The sequence below is a fragment of the Lissotriton vulgaris genome, chromosome 3_1 (genome assembly GCF_964263255.1).
Source record: "Lissotriton vulgaris chromosome 3_1, aLisVul1.2, whole genome shotgun sequence".
Lineage (NCBI taxonomy): Eukaryota > Metazoa > Chordata > Amphibia > Caudata > Salamandridae > Lissotriton > Lissotriton vulgaris.
In genome coordinates this window covers 1,332,080,989-1,332,108,319 of record NC_141689.1, presented here as the reverse complement: position 1 = coordinate 1,332,108,319, position 27,331 = coordinate 1,332,080,989, and the positions used below count along the sequence as shown (strand labels likewise).

General features: G+C 42.9%; 1 protein-coding gene across 2 annotated transcripts in view; it reads right to left on the bottom strand.

Annotated features, from left to right (window-relative positions):
• Positions 1-27,331, bottom strand: part of NRG1 (neuregulin 1) — a 1,782,260-nt gene that overhangs the window by 1,387,940 nt on the left and 366,989 nt on the right. For both annotated transcript variants that reach the window (XM_086961809.1, XM_086961808.1), the window contains exon 2: positions 16,036-16,213. In XM_086961809.1, coding sequence (XP_086817935.1) covers positions 16,036-16,213 — 178 coding nt within the window. The remainder of the gene's footprint in view (positions 1-16,035; positions 16,214-27,331) is intronic.

The window sequence follows — 27,331 nt, the reverse complement described above, 5'->3', positions numbered from 1 at the left end:
TTACAAATTCAACTTTAAAAAGTCCCGAATTGCCCATCTGACAGTACTATTTTTAGGGTACGAATTATCAAGTGAAGGGAAAAGCCTAGCGGACAACTTCTTAGAGAAGTGCGCTGTACTCCAAGCTCCAAAAACGCTGAAGAATTTACAATCAATACTAGGTTTTCTGAATTTCGGAAGAACTTACATACTAAATTACGCAGAAAGGGTTAAACCTCTCTACGAACTAATAAAACCTGATTTAAAACAAATCAATTGGACTCAAAAACACACAGAAATTTTGAGATCACTGCAAACAGACATGTTAGCAAAAACAAAATTAGATACACGTGACAACACGATCGATCTTGTAATCCGAGTCATCCCAGGAAGATGCGGATTCACGTACCTAACCTCTAATGAGGGAGAAAAGGTACCAATTTCAATTAAATCTCACTTGTACACACAAGCAGAAAAAGCATTCAGTCGCACAGAAAGAACTGTGAACGCAGTGCAAATCGCATTAGCAAATGAACGAGAACTAGCACACGGCAAACGGATTAATATCCTTACAGCGGAATCCGCCTTCGAGGCGCTATTCAGCCCAGTAAACCTGCCTACAGTGTCACTGGATCCGAAATGGATACAGTGCATAGATTCTCTAGGAGCGGAAGACGTGAAATACTATTTTGCCCCGCAATTTGAAGAACTGAATGATTTAGAGTATGAAGAAGAATATCCTCTGCCAATCGAAATCCTGCCTCTCCCACAATACGCCTGTATAATCTATACAGATAGCTTTGTACAGCATTTTAATGTAGAGAGCAAATCCTACAATGCAGCATGTGCGATCATTAAAGGTCGTTGGCTGTGCGGTAAATTCAGACCAAAAGTAACAAAAACTGAATCTGTAAGAAACTGTTCGGTTCAAAGAACTGAAATCAGATCTTTAAAGATGGCGCTCGAAAATGCAGAACGCGAATTCCCCACACTTATAGTGTGCGATTCTCATTTTTGCGTCAACTCTTACAACAATAAACTGCAGAGTTGGATCGAAAACGACTACAAAGATGACACAGGTGCCACAATAAAGCATAAAACGCTCTGGAACGAGGTAGCTCTTTTAAGTAAAGAACTACCAAAGACTCACGTGATTCACGCACAAAGTCTTCAACGTGATGGCGTTCACGTTGCAGGGAATTCATTGGCTAAAACAGCCACCGCGGAAGCAACTAACCCGGCTTCCGTAGCCACAAAAAAGCGTACAGATAAGTACATAGACGGGGAAACCATGCTGGCAGTAAAAACGACCGTAAAAGGCGACTGTGCAGCACTACCCGTAAACTATCCACTCAATTATGCATACATAATCGATGCAAACTCCGTTCCTTTTGCTCGAATCCCTGGAGTGGGGGATAGAGTAATTCCAAACACGAACAGGAGAATATTTTTAATAGCAGACGCACACATGGGTTTGGGTCTAAGGCACAGAGAGATCAAGGAATCACTGACTGAATTACAATCAGTATTCTGGTGGCCGGGAATGAGTGTAGAACACCAAATATATGCAAACAACTGTGAAAACTGTAATAGGGATCGCAGTAGCGAACCTTGCTACCGGCTACCAGTAAGAAAGAGCGTAACGCTGCCTACACCCCACCCTGCGTCCTATTAATAGTTAAGACGAAAAGCACTTAAAAAATGAGGCCACCAGCGCTCGGCTGACGCTAGAACGGTTATAAAAGATTTGCGAGTCCATATCGGCATATACGCAATTACCACGTTCCATTCTGACCAGGGTCCTGCTTTCAGCTCTCGAGCTTATGAGGAGGCCATGGCTAGCATGGGAATTGGGTTGTGGTATTCTTGTCCGTCGCACAAGTGTGGTAGAAAGAAAAAACCGGGACATAAAGCAATCTATAACAGCGAAGGTATTAGGTTCAGGCGCTGGGTGGGTCAAACATTTAATAAGTGTCCAGACTAGTCTTAACAACATGCCAAGAAATTCTCTAAAAGGTTTCAGCCCATACGAACTATTGTTCGGAATTAGAATGAACGTTCAGGACCTCGATAGTCAGATGTCAGTGGTACAAGAAGAAACAAAGCAGTTTGAAGTAAAAGACCGTTTGGCTGTTTTACAGGAACTGAATGAAACAAGAAAATCATTAAGCAACATAAAGTTAAAGCAACAGCCAAGTACCACTGACGAGGCACCACCCGCAACAGCCCCAGCAAGGCCTGTCTGGATTCCAAAGATTGGGGATCTAGTCAGAGAAAAGATCGCGGTGAAGAAGGAATTTGGGCCTTCTTACAGAAAAGCAGTACCTGTCTTAGCAGTCACCGGAACAAGATCAGTTGTGCTACCGCCCCTTGCTGGTAAAAAGGAGAACAGAGTCGTGTCTATCGATCTGGTAAAACCACAAGCATGTGGCCTATAATCAACAGTAGGCCCAGTTGACTCCCAAGAAACAACAGAATACCCAAACTTGCAACAATCCAAGAGGTTCAAACTGAAAGACTAATCACATTCGATCAGCCTGCAGTGCACAATGAAGGACTATGCAATAATGCCATGGAACTCGTGCCTCTTGAAACACAGATTGAAACAGTTCGTCAAGAAACAACACCAGTCTACACTAATGTGGCATTAGAAAGTGCTACCGAGAGACAGATTGAAAGAACAATCCCATCAATTGACAGAACTGCCTCTGGTTATTTTATCAACTTCGACAGCTTCTCTGAAGATTTAAATGACCCCGAAGTGATGCCAGAAACAAAAAAGTCTTTTAAAGAAAAAGCAACGGAACTCTTTCGTCAACTGAAGGAAATCTACCTTATTTCCCCTTGGCTAGAGTTCTGGTTTGGTCTAGGTGTATTTTTCCTCCTGCTTTGGCTCATCATGGTACTGTGTTTGGGAAAATTCATTGAAGGAAAATATATTACAATGGACACAGCAAGTCAGAACATCAACCTAGTCCTGAAACCACACAGATCATCCCACGTGAAGAAAAGAGAACTGTCAACAGTAAATGTCACAGCAATTCCAATACCTGGTGGGGTAGTATGGGAGAAAACAGACTATGAGATCTATGGTCCGGTCGAAATCCTGAAGTATCCTCATCAACTAAAGGTTTCCTTAAGTGACTTTGTGACACCAAGTACATTCTCTGATGATTGGGACTTTAACAGTATTAATGACATGATGTCTGATTTAGTAATGTCAGCTAGATTCACAGATCATGATTATTTACAAGGTTCATCTAGTTATGAGCAGTTATTCTGTTACACCCATTATGGGGATCATTACTTGCATAAATCTGCACAGCCTAGAAATGTTTTTTTGTATAATCAATGGGAACATTGTTCTACACCACCTAAAAGCAGTTCTAAAGCATTTTTTGAGAAATTCAAATACTTCTCAGGGTTTAACACCAGTGATGCAGAAACGTTTTATTACAAACTGTTAGATAAAACAGGAATGAAAACAATGCTGACAAATTCTAAATTGATATATTCAGAAGCATTTTATGACAAAATGATGACATTTGGTTTTGATTATTGGAAAAATAATATTGAAACGAAAACGATTTGGGGTACAAAAGATTGGCAGGTGCAAGGCATAGAAGCACTGTTTAGAACCTGCATGATACCTGAACAAATGTTATTTTTAAATGACACAGTACACCAAACATCTTTTCTTGGCCTAGCTAAGATCAAAGACCTTAAAACACCGTCTATACCAAAGCCAATACCTGAAAATGCAACAGCTGATATTGAATTAGACGTGTCACAAATTTTACATTTCAACAGAACACATCCTGATTGGAAAAAGTGGTTAATCTGGCCTACAGACACAAATAGCTGTCAAGATAGATTCCTGAATAAAACACAGGGTTTAAAAATGACCAGATTAGACTCTAGATACTCCCAGAGACAACATCCAGGGATTATAACAACATACAGTGTAGGGAAACTCTGCCTAGAATGGCTAACTTCGTCCACACTGGCTGAAATTAAGCAACACTTGTCTTTATTAAAAGATGGTGCTGATTTGCGCGATTTCATTCTTGGACCACGCAAACAGCGTCAAAAGCGTTTCATAGCGACCAGTATCTATGCTGCTTACAACGAGGCTTGGAAAGTAAAGCAAATTGAAACTGCTGAAAAAATACGAGAAATTGATCGTATTAATTTGGAGAAATCACTTTCTGTGGTAGACAATGGGTTAATGACTCTGTCTTCCAGAATATATTCTTTGGACAATATTGTATCCTCTGCCTTTGATGTGATAGACAGAGATTTGCTAATGTTACAACATGGCCAGTCTCAATTACGCTCTATTATAGAACTAGGCTGGACGCTGCAAAATCTTCGTTCAGGCTATGTGCCTTGGCGTTTAATCAACACAACGTCATTATTTTCCATTTTTAACCTTACTGATAAACAGATCAGTTTGGCACAGAAAGGAGCAGACTATACAATCTTGAGCATCGAGAAACTCGAGAGATTACCATTGACAATGTCAGAGAGCCCTGTCATTGAATGGATAATACACGGAATTATCACAATTCCGATAACAACTTTCCGATTTCATAAATGCCTTGAGTACATACCTGCTGGCCAATATGAACAATTGGGTAAGGGATATGTAAAATCCGAATGGAAATTACCATACACTCATTCTTGCTATAGTGACAGTGACAAAAATGTATTTCTTAGTGGTGACAACTGTAAACACTCACTAAGCGGTATACTTTTGTGTCAGGGTATTAATTTACACGGAGCATGTGATGGAAATTCAAACAACCTCTCATGCCACCAGCTAGTCACACCTGCAACTCAGATAGAGCCCTTCTTTATGCAACTCGCAAACGGGAGTTACATTCTTAGAACGGATCACAGGTGCTGTGGCCTCGCGCCCGGACTAAGTTATCTAGTACAAGTAACGTCCATGGTCAAATGTTGTATGCAAGCATTGTTTCCGAGCGGGCCTCCAGACATAGTGACTCCCCTCTGGCCTCGTCTGAATCTCTATTCTATACGAATTGATACATTAAGCAAAATGAAATCTGTGCTTTTACAGACAACAGTGCCTATAACGTCATCTAAAGAGACGTATGATCTTCTAGTCGCAAGGACGGCTACTGAAGTTCATGACCTTTTATCAACAAATTGCCCCGTGCATTTCGTAGAAATGTTCAGCCAACTCCTTAACATGTCTAGTGCAACAAGCATCCCAGGCATATTTAAGACAGTCTTTACAGGACTGCTGACACCCTTCCAGGCAATTTTGGGAATCTTTCCTAATTTTGTGCACTCCATCTTTGGCGGCATTCCACTATTTTTGGGACTCATCGCAGGGATTCTATTTTTGACCATCCTGCTACGTTATGGCAAGCCTCGGCTCAGACATAGCTCCCATGGGAATGGAAGAGACAATCCTAGCAATGCGCTACAGGGACAGGATAACTAACGTCCTCGGATTGGCCAGGCTGAGAGATCTAAACATGACCTGGTTCCTTTCATTCAGACCAATATGGCAAAATTGCATTTTACCTGTGCTACGGTGTATGCTTTGCGGCGAGGAATGCGTGTTGGACATCTGTCTTTCACTTCCATCAGCAGTACCAATGGACGTCGATACTTTGCTAAGTCCAATAACGGCTCACGCATTGTGTTGTCCCCAGCGGCTACCAATCCTGATGACGGCATTCGTGGAGACTCCTGTACTACAGCCAAGTGGTAACAGTGGAGCGAGTGACAAAAGCAACATCATCCAGGTACAACGTTCTGTGAGCATTGCTGGTCCTGCCTTCGATGACAGCAATCATTCTCACACCTGCCAAGTTACAGCGCTATCTAATTTGGTTGAACTATCACCTGATTTTGTAGACCAATTCTTTGCGAGCCTGTCTGATACGATGTTCTCACCCATAGAGAAACAATAACTTTTGAAAAGCTTTCCGACACACAGCGTTCCCATAAACTCTGAATTCGGCCTTCAGTTTTGATCAACAAAAACTGCCAGGAGCTTTGGAAATCTATTTTCTTTGAATTGGACATTTTTTTTCTAATATTGACCCTTTTTTTGGCACGAACAATTCTTTGCTTAACGTAAAAACTATTCTTAGAGAACAGAAGCTTCACACTTCTATTTCTAAGCACATCTAGAGACATAACAACATAACACCAGCCTCTAGCACACATGTTATTACAATGCATTTTTATGTGATGATTTATCTCGCATTTCTTCTGTCAGAGATACTTCATGTGTAATTCTTTTGCATAATTGTTCATTGACTTCATATGCAATAATTTTTTGAATGATTACTATGCTTTAAAAAACGTACAGTACCTAAATTCCATGTATTACAAGTACGCCTATTTCGAATGCATTTATGTATTTTGGGGTGGGCAATGTTACACATGCATCTAATTGCTTTAGTTTTAGTAATTTTGATGGACATGTATACGTGGAGTGGGTGTTGCGTGCTTATCTAGGTTCCTGATCGATACTGTAACCTTATGCCCCTATTTGGCTATAAATCCATTTATTCCCTATATTGGCATAACCGTTCAAGTGCGATTTTCTGAAAAGTCATCTCTGGCCTCACACGAACAGAGCCACATTCCAGCATGACTCTCTGCTACTTCCTTTGCGACCAATTAGTGCAATGACAGAGCAGCAGTCACTATCTGATATTCCTAGATAACACTCCGAGTTCTTCAACAAGATAAAAACTTAGCAAACCTGGAAATCCCCGCTTGCTATGTTTTGATTAGTAATAGAACTCTAATGAGCAACTGATAACTGTCACTTCCTAGTGACATCTTTAATTGACGTCTTATGTCCAGCAAACTTGCGTCAAACCCGGCACCTGTCAGGTATAAATATTACCAACGTTGCCTTAAGCAATGCGAAGCTGTGAGCTGTTAGCTGTGAGCTACTGTTGCTGATGCCAGCTGCCTGCATGACCCCGTGTTGGTAAAAACTAGCACTCTGTCGCTGCAGCCTGCTATCCTGTGGTGGTGAAGCTGCTGATTACCATTATCGCCGCTACAGCGCGACCTATGGTGCAGTACGCTTGAGGAGCCGTGCAGCCGTCCTCTGCGAAGACATCCAGCCGATTCCAGCTGCCCGCGGACGCTGTCACCCCTCCTTCCTCGACGCGCTGAGAGAAGCCGCTGCCTTTCTCGTGCAGAGAAATCCAGTCCCGGCGCTTCCAGTTTACCCTCGCGGGTGACTGGGATATCGAGAGAGACCCCTGAAGGAGATACCAATCCTCCATCATTCTATTCAGAGGTATGGTGTTGACTAAACCCTTAGACGAGAATTCTTGAAACAAACCTTGGCAAAACCAACTTAACTTTAGCTACTTACTTACTCCCCTTTTCACGTGTTAGGCTTAGGTCAGGCACACTGGGGTAGGCTTAGTTAGAAGCACCAGTTGAGTATGTTAGCCTAATGTATATATGACTGTATATATGTTTTATTACTTTTAACCATTGTATGGCTAAGAAACCATATCAATGCTTTTACAGTTCTATTTCGCAATACTTATCTTACTGTACGTACTTTTTATAATAACAGTTATTGCAATTGTGGCAATACATTTCTCTTGTACGAGAAGAAAGACTGTTCAATAAATGTTAACCTTTATTGATAAACGCCCGTCTCTCTATTCTCTACATACTGTGAAAGTAAACTGCACTAGACTGACTGAGTGAAATCTGTGTCTATTGTTTCACACGACCCTAGAGATCGACTCTTGATCTGAGGAGCAAAGTTGTCATGTTGCACGGTTGTTGGAAAGCTGAATCCCTTCTTGTCTGTGCCAAGGAAGCTGATCACTTCCTATGCAGAGAAGAAAGTTTCCAGTGACCTCTGAGCTAGTTGGTAACACAACCCAATTAAGTTTAGCATAGTCAGTGGAGGCCTGGAATATAAGCAGTTCCACGTCGATACTACTGTTTATGTTATTCCAATGCGCAGGGCCTAGTGGGAAACTAGGAACTACACTACATTAGTACTACCGGGATCAGTTACCACTGGTAGAACTTCTGGCGGGTTTGCCTCTCGCCTGGAGGGTTGTACCACCTTGGTTGACGTTTTAGCCCCTTTTGGCTGGTTCTGAGTTGCCTCTCCCTAAAAAATGGGGGTTTTGATTATGGGTTGATGAGCTGGCCCCCTCTCCAGGATCCGAGCTATCGGAAGAGTCTGCAGAGGAGTCTGTGAAGCCAACAATGGTGTTTCTCCTGTTAAAGCGGCCCCAAGGTCTAGGGTTTTGTGGGTTTTGATTGAAATTACGGTTCGTGTAAAAGTCTTTTTGGAGATATGGGTATGCACGTTCAGCTGTGAAGGATTTAATACCTTTTTTTACTTTATTAGATTTCTTGTTCTGTTCAATGCGGTGGAATTCAAGTACTGTTTTGTCAACTTTGTCTAGAAGTTTTTTCGCGTCAGGAACGGTATTGTTATCATTTATTTGTTTCTCAATGTCCTTGATAATTTCACCTAATGTCTTTAGTTCCTCATTTGCTGTTTCAATACCAGTGACTAACCAATGACGGGAACATGTAGTTCCTATGTGGCTAAACCCGGTGATATATTTGGGGTGATCTGTCAATACTCCTGGAATGTTCCTCACTTGCAAACCCAGAGGTATGGTATTAGATCTTAAGTATTCAGTGAGCATCAGTATCATTAACTCCAATCGGACAAATTTATTTCTCTGTTTCTCTAGATTCTCCGAAAGATTAGAGCCTGCTGTTGGGGTATTAACATCTAGGTCCGTGAATATTGAGGGACCTTCACAGATCTTTTTAATATACTCGATTGAGTATAATGGAGCTTGGTCTGACATATCGGTTAAACTGTGTTCGTGTAGGGAAAAAGAAGGACAATATAGGGGTTGGTAAAAAAATGCACACAAGGTGAGAGTGAAAAAAAGGGGCGAGGAAGTGAGCCACTTGTGAAAGTGGAAGGCCGAGCAATTGCCCTTGAATATCATGCGATTGCGCAAAGTATGTTTCAAACAACAAGGGAACCCCAAGCAAGTCAGCACAGGACTTCAGGGAGTAACTTTTTAAAAACAACAACGGTCCCATGCAACAAAGAATCAAGCATAAAGATAAATACAGACACAGTCGATTATGTATTAAGTGACTTGTCCAGCCGGACAGCGGTCTAAATATTTTTACATTTAACAGGAATACAAAGAGAATTTCCTTCAACAGTTTCACGTTGTGGGGCACAAGCCTGTACCCCAATTAAGCACAAACACTTTAGTACACTCAAAGTGAACAGGAAAGGGCTTTTAGGCAAAAAGCTTTAAGTGTTCTCAAAATCGTAGTAAGAACAAGAATATCAAGATGCACCTTTACATCAACAGAGTACATAATATAAACAATGTATAAGGAACATAAGCTGGTCGACGGCGTTTCATTCCCACTTTTAAATCAAAGGGATCATCATCATCAGGACATTTGGTAAGTGCCTAATTAAATGCAAGCCTCTAAAACCTAAAAGAAAATGTGGGGAAGAAAGAAATATAGGGAGATATATAAACTCGACATATATAGATAATAACTCACAACGTGGTGATAAGTGAAGAAGTGGTGTTGATTAAAAACAGCCTATTTTTTCAACATTTGTCACTGTAGCGAAACACTTAAAGATAGGTGTAGGAGAGTAGGGTTTGCTTCCTATGGTCACTCACACTTTTTGCTGTGATACTCTGGTTTTTCGACTTTAGTGTGGCTGTGTGCCTGCTAATCAGACCCACAGCCCAGCTGTTCTCTCTAAATTCATACCATGCACTTTAGGTACATACCTAATTGGGAATTGGGTCACGTTTGTGAGCCCCTGTATAGTGTACCATAGGTACCCAGGGCATAGGTGCATCCAAGGCCTACCAGGGGCTGCAGCATGAATTATGCCACCCCTTGCAGGCCATCCAAAATGACACCACAGGCTGATCACTCAGCTTGGGCAAGGTGGTGTAATCACCCCTTGCTTAGACAGGGTATACCTATATCTAACCTTATCAATAGACACATATATACCTATAAGTCACTCCTATGGCAGGCCTTGACAATCCTGAAGGCAGAGTGCTTGGTTTTATGAGAAATGGCGCTGTAGCATGAGCTGAGCCAGTCTGCAGCTTTCGGAACAATGTCCTTATAGCTGTTCTATGATATAGCCATACCCCCACCCTCTTCAACGTATACATGAGCCCCCTTGCGGCCATCGCACGCCAACACAACCTCAACATCATCTCCTACGCGGATGACACGCAACTGATCCTTTCTCTCACCAATGACCCCAGCACCGCCAAAACTAACCTACACGAAGGAATGAAAGAAGTTGCCGAATGGATGAAACTAAGCCGCCTGAAACTGAACTCAGACAAAACAGAAGTCCTCATCCTAGGTACATCCCCATCTGCATGGGACGACTCCTGGTGGCCGGAAGCCCTCGGAAAAGCACCCATCCCGACAGACCAAGCACGGAACCTAGGCGTCATCCTGGACTCTTCACTTTCAATGAACAGACAAGTCAGCGCCGTATCCTCTTCCTGCTTCAACATTCTTCGCATGCTCAAAAAAACATTTCGCTGGATCCCCTCCGACACAAGGAAAACAGTCACCCACGCTCTGGTCACGAGCCGTCTGGACTATGGAAACACCCTCTACGCAGGTACTACCGCAAAACTCCAGAAGAAACTCCAACGAATCCAAAACGCCTCAGCCAGACTCATATTAGACATCCCACGCAACGAACACATCTCTGGTCACCTTAAAGACCTCCACTGGTTACCCGTTAATAAGAGGATCACTTTCAGACTGCTTACCCACGCACACAAATCACTCTACGACATCGGTCCAGAATGCCTCAACTCACGACTGTCCTTCTACACCCCCTCCCGCCAACTACGTTCTTCCAGCCAAGCCCTCGCCACTGTACCTCGCATCAACAAGACCACCATGGGAGGCAGATCCTTTTCATACCTGGCTGCTAGAACATGGAACTCACTCCCCGCTTACCTTCGCCTTACCCAGAACCACCTAGCATTCAGAAAGCAACTTAAAACTTGGATATTTGACAAGTAATCCTCCCCCCTTCCTAAGCGCCTTGAAACCCTCTGGGTATGTAGTGCGCTATACAAATTCTCTGACTTGACTTGACTTGACAGTATACTCTTAAGTGCATTATAATCCTCACGGTTAATGCTAACTTTGGTCTGGCTTTATCAAAACATGTCGTGTAAGGTGTCAAACACTTTGAAATACTACCCCCCCCCCCCCCCCCCCCAGTCCTGGTGGCGGCATTCCACCCTTCTAGAGGGAGAAGACATGTAGTTACTGCTTTACCCGGTTAAAGTTCAACAGAGCCTCAGTATCACAAAATGGATGCTGCTGCCACAGACACGAGTCTGACCTCCTGCAGCTGGACAAAACTCCGGCAAGGGAGGCTTGGACAATAGGTTTCCTGTTGAGGGAGGTGCTAGCACCTCCCCAGACAAACTGTAGTGTATTAGGGCAGGGTGGGTTCATTTTCAGACACTGCCTGGGGCACACAAGGTGCTCCATGCATAGCCCGGTTCAAACCAGTTGCTGTGGCACTCCAGCCCCAGCTCTGGGGCGAAACTGGACAAAGGAAAAGGGGTGTAATCACTCCCTTCCCAGGTTCCACCCATAGGAGGGACCTAGCAGGTAATCCAGCCCCTTAGTTTAGTATAAAGATAGGAGCGGTGTCTAGAGACATTAGATTATCCTGGAAAGAAACTCTGAAACGAACTCTTGGACCTTCGACTTTCCATATCGACTGGAAGACTGAAAACATATCCCTTGTGGTCAAGGAGTGACCACCCTGTGCAAACAGGCACCATCAGTAACTTGCCGGTTTGCTTTGTCTACCTGCTTTTTGCCAACCGTGCAGCTTCAGAGGTACCCTCGTATTTGTGCATTGGGGTTTGAGAAGCCCCAGACCCGAGGAGCATTTGCACCGAAGCTCAGCCCTCCACGAGTGCCACGTGGGGCCTGCATTTCAGCTCACCGCGTCTTCCCGGTTGCTAGCCCGTTGACTCCCGACCTTAGTTGGTGGCTCCTGATATTGGTAAGCTCCTTGTCCACCTTTTGTTGCCCGCAAGGCACCGATCCAGTTCTATCTCCATATTTTGACTACCTTCCCCGTTAATTCTTTAGGTGACCACCTTTACTCTTCTTGCCCAACCCATAGCCATGGATTCAACATTGGTAAGCCCGCTTTTTCACTGCGCCGTTTTTTTATCGTTTCACGTCACCCGTTCACTTCGCCTTTTACCCGGCGCTCGTGAAGTCAATTCCATCTTCCTTGGCCACACTCGGCATGGTTATCACTGCCTTTCCACGCCATTACCCCCGTAAATTACACCACTGCGGGAGGTTTCTCTACTCTAATATGGTCGCGTTCACTGCAGCTCCTCGCCCACGTGGGACTGCATTTTTTCATTGAACCACACGTAAACCTCAATATCCATCACGTTAGCAGAATCCCACCCACGGGAACTACTGATAGTCCCCAAGTCTATGGGCAATTCTTTGTATCCTTCCACTGGGGACATTCCGGTTCATCCGGTGCCCTTGTCGCGCCTCTTTGCTATAACCTCTAGTAGCCATAATTATCCTGCCTGTTTTAGTAAATATCTGAAGCCCCACTCCAGTCGATCGCACTTTTGAATTGTTTTTAGCCCTACCGTTAAGGCTGTTTTTAATCAACACCACTTCTTCACTTATCACCAGGTTGTGAGTTATTATCTATATAAGTCGAGTTTATAAATCTCCCTATATTTCTTTCTTCCCCACATTTTCTTTTAGATTTTAGAGGCTTGCATTTAATTAGGCACTTTCCTGTTCACTTTGAGTGTACTAAAGTGTTTGTGCTTAATTGGGGTAGAGGCTTGTGCCCCACAACGTGAAACTGTTGAAGGAAATTCTCTTTGTATTCCTGTTAAAAGTAAAAATATTTAGACCGCTGTCCGGCTGGACAAGTCACTTAATACAGAATCGACTGTGTCTGTATTTATCTTTATGCTTGATTCTTTGTTGCATGGGACCGTTGTTGTTCCTAAAAAGTATCTCGATCTCTGACCTCATAAAGAGTTCAGAGGGGTTGTGTTAGTAATAAATACATATATATTTTATATATACCTTGTGTGGTGTCCTTTCATTTGATATGCAAGGGATTATTATTGGTAAAACAGCTGGCTTCACATGCTCTCTGAAGTTTTAGCCTAAGACTGCTTTGTCCATGCTACCACTAGGATAGCTGGTCTATAAGGTTGACTTTACAACCATCACCATAAGGGTCGTTTAGATTGGTGCAGGGTGCCCACTACAATAGTGGACATCATATACCAGGCTAACTTCTCACAATAGGTAGTTGTTCAGCAGCTCTGAATCTGATGAACTGATTGGAAGGGTTTGGGGACTAAGGATGCAGAGCCTAAAACTTACTGCCCACTTTTTGAATATATTTTGTACATTTTCTTCCAAATAAATGGCAATAAGGTGACTATAGTAGTAGTGGGGTTTCAGAGTTTTTGCAATATGTGGAAATGTGTGTTGCGGAGATAAGGCAACATAAGTGCATTGATTAAAAGAAGTATTCTTGGCATTGTAAACAAGTGTCATACAGACTCTCACATCTAAGGTAGGTGTTTTTAGAGCCTGAACACAAATATTCTTTCTAAGCTCTCGCCATTCTTCTTTAAGCATCATGCACCGTGGCTTTCTTTTTGGAAATTCCACTTTATTTCAAAGTGATGGAGTGTTAAAGAGCATTGAAACAACATCTAAAGTGCCTATTTTACAAAGCTCTTATTCGTCTCAGTCCAGCAAGTCTCAAAATTAACGATTTGAGAAGGTGTTAGATTCAATACAGCCTCCCTTAGCAAGAAAGTTGTATCTGCAATTCAGATATGGGTCGCTCCCGCTGTTTGCAGTAACTAACAAGTGGGCGGGCGCTACAAAGTCCCTCTGCCCTGGATGCTTGGTGGAGGAGGAAACAGTGGCCCACGTAATGCTTTTCTGCTCTGCATATAAGCAGCCCAGGTCCAAATGGATCATTCAATTGTGCAGAAACGTGGGTATTAGGAACAATTGTGAATTTTTTAGGATCCTAAGATCTGACACAAACCAACTTTATGTTGTTGCAAGTTCCAAATTTCTCCTTGCTATGTGGCTAAAACGAAGGTATCTGCTAAAGAATGGCACTTAGCTACTTGTGGCTGTTCTTATGACAGTTAATTAATGTGACAGCAATACTTTGGAAATTGCCTCTGTGTGAGAGACAGAGTGCTTGTAAGCTGGTAGCCTCACTGAATACAGCTGTTTAATTTTTAAGGTTTTTTAATATTACTTAAATGCTTTTGTACCTAAATTATTGTTTTTTGAAATTAATGTTTTAAAATGAAATTGCCTCACTTGTTATTCTGCCCTGACCCTCACTGAATCTGTAAATGCCAGTTTAATAATGAAAATGTATTTTCTATTGCTGCTATTGATATACTTTAATGTATTTTATTGTATTAGAAATGCTTTTATGGCTGAAATAGCTGCAATAAAGTTTTTGATGATGATGAATTATAGTGCTTGTGACCACATAGTACTTTTTAAAATGAACCAAATTCCTTTCAAAGCCTCTCCAAATTGCTAAAGGGGTTTTGTAACTCGCTTCAAATCGCAAATCGTAGGTGGGTAGAAAGTGGCATGTCCTACTATTTGTGATTCGAAATGAGATGTATCAATGTTTTGTAAATGCAATTTCAGTTGCAAATCATAAAAAACTTACGGACTCCTGAATGGAGGTGGTATCTCGTTCGGAAAGGAGAAGCTGTCCCTCGGTGCCAGCTTTCAATACTGGAATCGTTGCAGGCAGCTTCAGAGGGAGTAGACAGTGGTACAGGGCGTCACTACCTGCTCCCCTCATTTTCTTCATAAATTTCTTGTTTGATAATCTGAAAACAACAATGGCAGTCTTCCTGGGTTGAAAAAAGTGTGTGAGGCGAGCACTTCCGGTCACCCCCACAAAATGTTCTCTTGCATATAAGATTTGTGCCAACGTAATGTACACTCCTGAAAATGCACAAGAGAGCGAGAAGCATTGAGCACAGACATGTTTCATTTGTGATGAAAAGTTAAACCCACCTCAAAGCCAAAGAGAACCATGTACTAAATAAAGCGTGTCTTTAATTATACTAATCTTGCCTAACTTTGTTGAATGGATTAACCATAGTTGCTTAAGCACAACCGGAGCCCGAAGCTAAAACATGTGCAAAGGTGGAATCTAGAAAACCCTCCAGATCCTCTAAAATAATTGTCACACAGAGTCAAGTGTCTGGACACTACACTTTTGCACCGAATACCTTACAAGGTACCTTTTGAAGGCATAAAACAACATTTGAGATAACCTTAGGTTTGCCATTGAGAGTTATGAGTATTGTGCAGCAAAAGCCTGACCACGACGATTGCTTTATTTCTATTATACTGGTGTGTTAAGAATCAAACAACGTCTATAATACGGGTAATATCTGAAATAATAAATATGCATTGAACTGAGGATTATATCGTATCATTGTTTCATTCACAAATACTGTAAAATATTGTTTTTGATATGATGTCTATTTTAATACTTGTGCATAGTTTATTTAAATTATAGCCTATCAACCTGTAACAACCTGTAACAGTGGCCTGAAATCTGTGACTGCAGAAATACTTCAAGTGTCTTTAGAAGTAATTGGGTTAATTGGATTAACGGAGTTAATTAGGTTAACTCCGTTGTTGTTATGACCAAATAAATGAGCCTGCACGTCTCTAAAAGCAGCTCTCCAAGTAGCATATATAATAGGTGGGAAACTGAAAATGTTAACCTAGATACATTAGTTAGCACATTTTGTAGTTCACAGCAATTATTTCACATTATTTCAAGCTACAAATAACATTCACACGGCTCTGTAATGATGCAGCCTGCACGATATTGCCATCACTGCAGTTATGACTTAATTCGCAACTTACTTTTTTCTGTCCTTGATCTTGACGTTTTCAGGACTGTTTTTTCTGTTGAGATCCGTCCCGTCCTTTTGCCACTTAAATTGAAGATGAGAATTTTCAGTAACAGCTTCACACTTCAGCACCACCTTCGCACCCTCGGGTTTCGTTGCATCTTTCAAGGTCTTCAGTTTCGGAGGTACAGCTGAAAGGCGACACGTTCATATGATTATGCAGTCTTTTAGGCGAATGCTCCCATCACAAACAACACATACAGCAATAGGTTTCTTGTTTGTCCCTGGAGACCAACTAACAAAAAAGTGTCGCGGGAGAGTATTTTACATTCAGATGCATGAAACGAAGATACACCTCTGCACATCAAAAGTTACGACTTCGTTCCTAAAGTACCACTATGCTTTGCAATCAAAATTGAATCACTAAGTTTGCATTTAAACGTTCAATGGGGTTGTCAAACTCTCTTCCCTGTCTGCACAAGGACTTGCCACATCCACCCTGGGGTGGGACTATGTCCTTTAAACAGCAGCGAGTAGGAGGCGGGGCCAAGATGAGGCCAGGTTCCGGACATGCTCAAGCGCCTCAGTTGTTCCGCAGTGCGGGACGCGGCAGGGGGCGAAAACCTTTACACCATAAATATTTTCCTAGGCACATCTAATAGCCCTTAGCACAGAGATCGACAACAACTCTTTGAGTCATACCACTTTTCCCAACCCCCTAGTACAAAATCCAAAAGGGTAACAGATCAGTAGGAGAGGGAAAGTTCGGGTATCCGAGTCTCCCAAACATCCAATTCTACTACCAGATAAATCCTCACAGGGTAGTGACCTGCTTCCCCAAACCCAGCTCCGTGTGGCAAACGAGGGTTCTCATAAGGTGCATTGCAGCCAGTGGTCGAAGTGGGGGAAAAAAAGTAGGGGAACTGTGGGTGGAGCATCAGGAGGTGGGAATAACAGAGGATTGGGTCAGTGGGCGGAGTCAGAGGTGTGGCTAAAAAGAGCAAAGCATACCAATTTTTAGTATGTTTGGCATTTCACTGATCAGTTACAGCTTATAACGAACGTTATTTAATACAACCAATGGATGCACGTTTATTTGATGTTTAATATATGCGTTAATGACATTAATATACATTTACAATGTGGAATACGTTTTCAATCACAGAATGTCCCAAATACGCTTATAAGTAGAACCAGACCCAAGTTGGCTCCAAGCCATTCAGTTTCTTTCATCAGCACTTCTCCCTTTTTTTAACCGTTTCTGAACATAAAATTTGGGTTTAAATTCTATGACAGGAGGCCCGACGTGTTGGGGAGTACTGTTGATTACATCATTCTGTGCCCCTTTGTCAATGCAAAATTGTACTCCTACATTGTTTACAAAGGTTGACTGGTCACCGTTGTCACTGCTGCACTTGTATGTTAAACTGGTATTAATGAGGCAAAAGCTTTGCCGATACTGTTAGTATGTGAAAAAAGTCAAAATAATAAAGTATCCAAAAATGTACCAACCACACATTACACTGCAACCTTTCTTTGCTGCATAATTTAGTCAACACTGCAACATAATTATGTACTCCATTGCTGCATAATTGCAGTGACCCCAAAACAGGCAGCACATGTTAAAAGTGCTTGTGCAAGAAGCAGAGACCGCGAAGTTTAGGCATTTAGAGGCGTATGTACGTGAATAGTGGCACAGGGCAGTGCAGCAAGTTATTTTGCTGAGCTGCCCTGCGTGACAGGGAAAGGGCAGGAATGCACTGCATTTATCCAATATAGTCCATCTCTGTCTTTTCCCCCTGCACTGGCGTTGTTTAGTCAGCATAGAGCCAATGCAGGCACCCTGCTACATGCAGGATTGTTTTTGTGCAGGAATGAGCACCTTCCTGCACAAAAACAATGCTGAGAGGCTTTTTCCTCTCTCTAAGTGTGCTGCACATATAGGAAGAAAGAAAAACAGGGAGAAATAAAGATATTTCTTCTTGTGCCTCCCCTGGGGAGGCATAAGATTTTGATACATTCCTGGGTTTACAAGTCCCTGTAAATCTAAGAATGCATCAAAGACCATGGGAGTTGAATGGAACACCCATCACAATGCATCTCTTGTGCAGAGGAAGGCAAAGCGGCGATTTGCGCTGTGTCGCATTACTCCATATTTATGAAACCATTCAAAGCCATGCAAAGTTGCTATGATTGGCTTCATAAATTTGACTTGGAGATTTGCGTCGTGCATTTACCACGTTCCATGGTGCATGGTCCTTGTAAATTTGCCCCTTAGTTTTATATCCGTGCAAATCCTGCATTGTCGATCCCTGGTGAGTTTCACTACTACTGCTAGAACAAAGCCAATGGAGGCACCAATGGGTGAGACGGACTGGCCTCAAGGATCCTGTGACCACAGTGACAAAGTCTCTGTTTATCCAGGGTGTGCTGCTTCGCAGGCCTGCCGGCAAGACTGGAGGTAAACTTCAGTATGGATTGTGGTGGACAGGGCTTCAAGGTTAACCCATCCTGGCCACCGGAAGGGTCCACCTGCTGGTGCTAAGAGACTAGGGCTTCTATGGCCTAGCGGGCCCTTCTATGGTCTAGTAGGGGAATGTGCTCCCTCAGGAGAGTGGTCTGGTCATGAAGCCTGTTCCTGGTTCCCCAGTTTCAAATTTGGTAGCTCTGGCCATAGTGCTACATCTCTCCCCCACAAAGTCCCACCTTGGATGGGGTAGACAAGTGGCTCCGGTGCTCGGTTGTCACAGAACTAGACACATAGGGCTGCTTTTTATTTCATATCCTTAAAAAAGGTAAATAGTATTTTTGAAAAGACCACATACCTGAACACAGACCGAGCAGCATTACACATTTTATAAAATAAAATAAGGAAAACAGCTGATAAGACATTAAATGTTTTCTACAGTCATTTTTAGGTTTTGGCTAGGAAGTGCTTGCGCTGTCTCTTCAAGACATGCTGTATTGAGGTATCGATTTTATACTGCATCCACTCTCTGCCCCTATTTTGTATTGGCTTTTGTGACTGTTCTTTGTAAATGTTGGGCTCTGATTTGTTAATAGGCTTATTACTCCCTCCTTAGTACCTCCCTGTCTCCTGTTGTTACCTACAATAACAAAGGGAGCTTAGAGGGAAAAACAGGTACCATAGGGAAAGCCCTCCACTCAATGAAATTCAAACACAAGAAATCCCTGTACCCAGGACTCAAGTTAGCAATCCTCTAACGGGCATGAGAACATTCTCCACTAGAATCTTCTATCGTAAAATTCTGGATATACCCCCTCTTAATTCTATGATTGGGTATCTATTGTCTCTAATGCCCTACTGTCCATGCCAAAAACAATGTTTCCGACTACTAATAGGGGGTTCCAATGTGTATTCAACTCGACACAACCTATGATGTCAGCCCTACTGAGGCCATACATACAACCACACACAGACAGTTGAAACAGAAAAAATGTGTGGCGGAGAGGAAGGCACCTCACGGGCGAACACCCTCGGGGAAATTGGTCAGATGTTTACCAATACTTTGCCCCTTTCTCATCATTGGTTGCCATTCCTTTTCCAATAGACAAACGTGTCACAACAAAAATTAGTGAAACAGATAGTAAAAGTAAAGGTGCAGAACAAGGAGCTCATAGCATAGCTCCCGGACGTGACAAAACAATACAGAGTGAGGGTACAATCAGCAGTCACACCAACTGTACCACTTTATTACCGAATAAGGTATGCACTGCTGAGTTAAAAAGGCCGGTAGCTTACTGTCGCATACCACTACCTGTAACCAACATGTTTCCCTGCCCAGTCAATTTTATGGCAGATTCATCAGGGTTAACACTCTGTTGCTGCACCAGCTTTGGACATCTTTAAATCAGGAAACTGCCGAGTTGAAAAAACACACAATTTAAAAACAATTAGAACCCATTCTGAACCAAATTTACTTTCCACATATTTCTCATAACTATGAATGAGAATAAAGGGTCACATTACCCTGAATCAGCCATGTTCACTCGTACCAGCCGATCAGGCAATTCTCCGCCTTACTGTCGATTGTAGTATCAATCTGTAAGTCATTCAGATGTAATTAGTGCGGGAATGACCCACCCAGAAAGTAACACTCTCATGATGTACTCTTGTTTAAATGAAGGGGGGTCCAAGTACTCAAACTCGTAATCCTCATCGGTTCCATATTATACCCAAGAGGAGACTGCAAGCTTATTTCAAGACCAGTTGTTACATAGGCATCGGACATGGTTATGCCAGGGATTGATGTCCGACCCAACCAAACTTTGCCATGGCTTATTTTGTATATCAAGACCCTTCGTGTCCTAATACATAGCGGTTTTGAATGAAATTCTGCGGTGCGCTTTTACCATCAAAACCCCCATCATGGTTCGTTTCATACCTCAACACTGCATGTAATAGTGCAAAGAGATGTAAAATGGAAGTGCCGCAGTACATTCCTGACAGCGACACCCTCGCCCAAGATGTAAATATCATCTGAACTTCCCCTCCATGTAAATCTAATCTAAACACAAGGAAAACATCCTCAGAGAGCCCGCTCTTTACCGTACAGGTATCGTAACGGGACCGCAAATCATCCCAGGAACGCCAACAGAGAAGCGTTCACGCCTTTTAAAGTCTATGCGCGATATCCAGGTTCGTGGACCAGCCGGTCATGTGATCGCGACACCAGTCATATGGTCGTTGTGGGAGGAGCGTATTACCCAATGAATCTAACCCTCTTCCCATACGTACTAATGCGGGGGCCATCTTAGAGTGGGTATATATTACGGGATCGCCTAAGATTTTCTTTGGTCATCAGTATCGAAATACCTTATTATTTAAAATTAGAGGTAAATCAAGGTATTAAAGTATTAAAGCTTCCCGCATGATCCTGTCACCATAATTCTCATTAAAAAAATGTTTTGCCTGGACGGAAAAGCCACTATGCTAATGCAAAATAATGTGTTTTGGTAGTCACAAAATACAGTATCGGGGATGGCGCATCACGATGGTGACGAGCCGGTTGTATTCTCCTCCCATATATGCCGATATTACGGGCCATAATTGTAATTATGATTAAAAAGCACAGTCAGTGCAGTGATACATAATGCTTTATTAAACCACAAAAGATGGCCGTATCTCGACCAACCTTTACTTCTCATATTTAAGCCCTACAACAGAGCAATGCATAATTGTTAGACCTTACAGCATCATAATTTAGAGGGGCTGTCAGCGTACCAATCAGAGATAGGCATGTAGGAAAGGCAAGCGAGCTATTTGACTTTATTCCATTCAATAATTTTATTTAAGCCCCGCCTGTCACTGCCCTCTCTAAAAATCCATTTAGCTTCTTTTGTGATCAAGACTGATTCGATGTTATTCGAATTGCCCTTCACTGTCTCCAAAACTGTCCATGTGAAGCTGTGTTTTTCTTGGTGGCAATGTTGAACCAGTTTGGTCGTCAGTTTTCCTGCCCTGATAGTACTTAAATGTTCCTGTGTGCGGACCTTTATTTTCCTCGTAGTGAGTCCAATATATTGTAGGACGCAACTACATAGTAACCTGTAGACAACATTGATGGTGTTACAATTACTAAATTGGTTTAAAAACCATTCCTTTCCTGTAGATAACGTAACACTACTGCATCTTTTGGTCAGGGGACACACCGAGCACATCCCACATGGGTAATGTCCCTTCGGTACCGTTGTGGATTCATTTCTTAAAGGCACCCGGTTCCGGGTGTGGACAAGCCTGTCCTTAAGATTACCTGACCGTTTAAAGGCAAATCTGGGTGGGGGCATGGAAAAGTCTTTATTGCTCAGTAAGTTCCAATTTTTTCTGATTGACTGCCTGATCTTGGTGGCCATGGGCTCATAGGTCATCACTACTAGTAAGCAATCCTTTTTTTCTTTATTGGCATCGTCAAGAAGAGCACTACGAGGGGTATTGAGCGCCCTCTTTCTCGCGTTCTTAACAACCTTACGGGGATAATTTCGCTGTTCCAACCTCTTAGTAAGGTCACCGGACGGCTCAACAAACGTATCTGTGGCTGAGCAATTTTTCCGGTATCTGAGAAATTGGCCCACCGGAAGGTTATCCCGAAGGGCCCTCGGTTGATATGAATTGTACATTAGGAGAGCATTCCTATCAGTCAGTTTTTGATGTACTCACGTGCTCAACGAGCCCTCTCCACAAGCCTCAATATCTAGGTCTAAATAAGTAGCATTGGTGCAGCTATAAGACCAGGTGAACTTCAGACTCTGATCTTGTGAGATTACCCAAGTAAAAAACTCCAGCAAAGACTCCTCTGAGCCCGACCATATGCAGAGCACATCGTCTATATATCTCTTCCAGAGACAAATCTGACTCTGGAAGGGGTTGGTATCAGGATAGACCATGTGCTCCTCAAACTGGCTGACGTATATACATGCCAGGCTGGGGGCCATAGTGGCCCCCATAGAAGTGCCAGAGATCTGCAGATATAACTGGTTTTTGTACATGAAATAGTTGCGGGTCAAAGCCACTTCGACACATTCCATGACAAAAGATTGTGGAACGTCATAGAACCACTCAAGATCACCCAGGGTGCGCGCTGCTGCCACCAGCGTAGCGTCCTGGGGGATACTCGTGTACAGAGACTCAACGTCAATGGTTGCCAGCCATTGTACTTCCGAGTCATATGGGACATTCTCCAAGATGTTCAAAACATAGGTGGTATCCTTTACAAAGGACTGCTGGTTAACAACTGCTTCATGGAGAAAATAATCTGCATATTGAGAGAGGGGCTCCAGAATAGATTGTATCCCCGACACTATGGGCCTGCCGGGTGGAGGACGGGTTGGTTTGTGTATCTTTGGTAAGATATAAAACGCGGGAGTCCTGGGGGTATCATTCACCAGAAACTCCGCCTCTTTCACAGATATCCATTTATTGGTCTTAGCTCTGCTCACCATTTCATTTCTCCTCATCAGATGTTAAAATGTGATCTTTGTCCCAGCACCTAGATATGATGCTTTCAAATGTCGCACTGAATTTCACGAAACGATGCGTAAGATCAAACTGAAGAAATTCTTTGCGAATGAAGAAAAAACTCTGATCCATTTCGAGGGACCAATCTTAAAAAACCTTCGACATTTTGTCCACCCATGGCCACAGTAGGTCCAGAAGTGGCTGTGTTTGAGGAAAGGGTCCTCCGTGATATTGAAACGTTTGAAAAATCCCAGGAACATTGCAGACAAACCAATATGACTACCGACGACTGGAAGGCAGTTAGGGCACTGGAACAGAACAGTCTATTGACTATAAAGTCAGCAGATAAAGGGGGTGCAGTTGTGGTCTTGAACACCAGGGACTATGACGCAGAGGTACAACGTCTATTAAGTGTACGTGCAAATTACCGACCCCTAAATAAGGATCCTGTTGATGATTTACTAAAAACGATTCATGAAATGGTGAGCAGAGCTAAGACCAATAAATGGATATCTGTGAAAGAGGCGGAGTTTCTGATGAATGATACCCCCAGGACTCCCGCGTTTTATATCTTACCAAAGATACACAACCAACCCGTCCTCCACCCGGCAGGCCCATAGTGTCGGGGATACAATCTATTCTGGAGCCCCTCTCTCAATATGCGGATTATTTTCTCCGTGAAGCAGTGGTTAACCAGCAGTCCTTTGTAAAGGATACCACCGATGTTTTGAACATCTTGGAGAATGTCCCATATGACTCGGAAGTACAATGGCTGGCAACCATTGACATTGAGTCTCTGTACACGAGTATCCCCCAGGACGCTACGCTGGTGGCAGCAGCGCACGCCCTGGGTGATCTTGAGTGGTTCTATGACGTTCCACAATCTTTTGTCATGGAATGTGTCGAAGTGGCTAACCCGCAACTATTTCATGTACAAAAACCAGTTATATCTGCAGACTTCTGGCACTTCTATGGGGGCCACTATGGCCCCCAGCCTGGCATGTATATACGTCGAGCAGTTTGAGGAGCACGTCGTATATCCTGATACCCACCCCTTCCAGAGTCAGATTTGTCTCTGGAAGAGATATATAGACGATGTGCTCTGCATATGGTCGGGCTCAGAGGAGTCTTTGCTGGAGTTTTTTACTTGGCTAAACACACAAAATCAGAGTCTGAAGTTCACCTGGTCTTATAGCCGCACCAATGCTACTTATTTAGACCTAGATATTGAGGCTTGTGGAGAGGGCTCGTTGAGCACGCGAGTACATCAAAAACTGACTGATAGGAACTCTCTCCTAATGCACAATTCATATCACCCGAGGGCCCTTCGGGATAACCTTCCGGTTGGCCAATTTCTCAGATACCGGAGAAATTGCTCAGCCACAGATACTTTTGTTGAGCAGTCCGGTGACCTTACTAAGAGGTTGGAACAGCGAAATTATCCCCGTAAGGTTGTTAAGAACGCGAGAAAAAGGGCGCTCAATACCCCTCGTAGTGCTCTTCTTGAACATACCAATAAAGAAAAAAAGGATTGCTTACCAGTAGTGATGACCTATGAGCCCATGGCCACCAAGATCAGGCAGTCAATCAGAAAACATTGGAACTTACTGAGCAATAAAGACTTTTACATGCCCCCACCCAGATTTGCCTTTAAACGGTCAGGTAATCTTAAGGACAGGCTTGTCCACACCCGGGACCGAGTGCCTTTAAGAAATGAATCCACAACGGTACCGAAGGGACATTACCCATGTGGGATGTGCTCGGTGTGCCCCCTGACCAAAAGATGCAGTAGTGTTACGTTATCTACAGGAAAGGAATGGTTTTTAAACCAATTTAGTAATTGTAACACCATCAATGTTGTCTACAGGTTACTATGTAGTTGCGGCCTACAATATCTTGTACTCACTACGAGGAAAATAAAGGTCCGCATACAGGAACATTTAAGTACTATCAGGGCAGGAAAACTGACGACCAAACTGGTTCAACATTGCCACCAAGAAAAACACAGCTTCACATGGACAGTTTTGGAGACAGTGAAGAGCAATCCGAATAACATTAAATCAGTCTTGATCACAAAAGAAGCTAAATTGATTTTTAGAGAGGGCAGTGACAGGCGGGGCTTAAATGAAATTATTGAATGGAATAAAGTCAAATAGCTTGCTTGCCTTTCCTACATTCCTATCTCTGATTGGTACGCTGACAGCCCCTCTAAATTGTGATGCTGTAAGGTCTAACAATTATGCATTGCTCTGTTGTAGGGCTTAAATATGAGAATGTAGACATGAGAAGTAAAGGTTGGTCGAGATACGGCCATCTTTTGTGGTTTAATAAAGCATTATGTATCACTGCACTGACTGTGCTTTTTAATCATGATTACAATTAAGGCCCGTAATATCGGCATATATGGGAGGAGAATACAACCGGCTCGTCACCATCGTGATGCGCCATCCCCGATACTGTATTTTGTGACTACCAAAACACATTATTTTGCATTAGCATAGTGGCTTTTCCGTCCAGGCAAAAAACATTTTTTATGAGGTTTTATAGTGACAGGATCATGCGGGAAGCTTTAATTCTTTAATACCTTGGTTTACCTCTAATTTTAAATAATAATGTATTTCGATACTGATGACCAAAGAAAATCTTAGGCGATCCCGTAATATATACCCACTCTAAGATGGCCCCCGCATTAGTACGTATGGGAAGAGGGTTAGATTGATTGGGTAATACGCTCCTCCCACAACGACCATGTGCCTGGTGTCCCGATCACATGATCGGCTGGTCCACGAACATGGATATCGCGCATAGACTTTAAAATGCACAAACGCTTTTCCGTTGGCGTTCCTGGGATGATTTACGGTCCCGTTACGATACCTGTACGGTAAGGAGCGGGCTCTCTGAGGATGTTTTCCTTGTGTTTAGATTAGATTTACATCGAGGGGAAGTTCAGATGATATTTACATCTTGGGCGAGGGTGTCGCTGTCAGGAATGTACTGCGGCACTTCCATTTTACATCTCTTTGCACTATGACATGCAGTGTTGAGGTATGAAACGAACCATGATGGGGGTTTTGATGGTAAAAGCGCACCGCAGAATTTCATTCAAAACCGCTATGTATTAGGACACGAAGGGTCTTGATATACAAAATAAGCCATGGCAAAGTTTGGTTGGGTCGGACATCAATCCCTGGCATAACCATGTCCGATGCCTATGTAACAACTGGTGTTGAAATAAGCTTGCAGTCTCCTCTTGGGTATAATATGGAACCGATGAGGATTACGAATTTATTGAGTACTTGGACCCCCCTTCATTTAAACAAAAGAGTACATCATGAGAGTGTTACTTTCTGGGTGGGTCATTCCCGCACTAATTACATCTGAATGACTTACAGATTGATACTACAATCGATAGTAAGGCGGAGAATTGCCTGATCGGCTGGTACGAGTGAACATGGCTGATTCAGGGTAATGTGACCCTTTATTCTCATTCATAGTTATGAGAAATATGTGGAAGGTAAATTTGGTTCAGAATGGGTTCTAATTGTTTTTAAATTGTGTGTTTTTTCAACTCGGCAGTTTCCTGATTTAAAGATGTCCAAAGCTGGTGCAGCAACAGAGTGTTAACCCTGATGAATCTGCCATAAAATTGACTGGGCAGTGAAACATGTTGGTTACAGGTAGTGGTATGCGACAGTAAGCTACCAGCCTTTTTAACTCAGCAGCGCATACCTTATTCGGTAATAAAGTGGTACAGTTGGTGTGACTGCTGATTTTACCCTCACTCTGTATTGTTTTGTCACGTCCGGGAGCTATGCTCTGAGCTCCTTGTTCTGCACCTTTACTTTTACTATCTGTTTCACTAATTTTTGTTGTGACACGTTTGTCTATTGGAAAAGGAATGGCAACCAATGATGAGAAAGGGGCAAAGTATTCGTAAACATCTGACCAATTTCCCCGAGGGTGTTCGCTCGTGAGGTGCCTTCCTCTCCGCCACACATTTTTTCTGTTTCAACTGTCTGTGTGTGGTTGTATGTATGGCCTCAGTAGGGCTGACATCATAGGTTGTGTCGAGTTGAATACACATTGGAACCCCCTATTAGTAGTCGGAAACATTGTTTTTGGCATGGACAGTAGGGCATTAGAGACAATTGATACCCAATCATAGAATTAAGAGGGGGTAGATCCAGAATTTTACGATAGAAGATTTTAGTGGAGAATGTTCTCATGCCCGTTAGATGATTGCTAACTTGAGTCCTGGGTACAGGGATTTCTTGTGTTTGAATCCTGTTGTTACCTACCATCAGGACTGCCCCTCTTTCATGTGTCCCTGAAC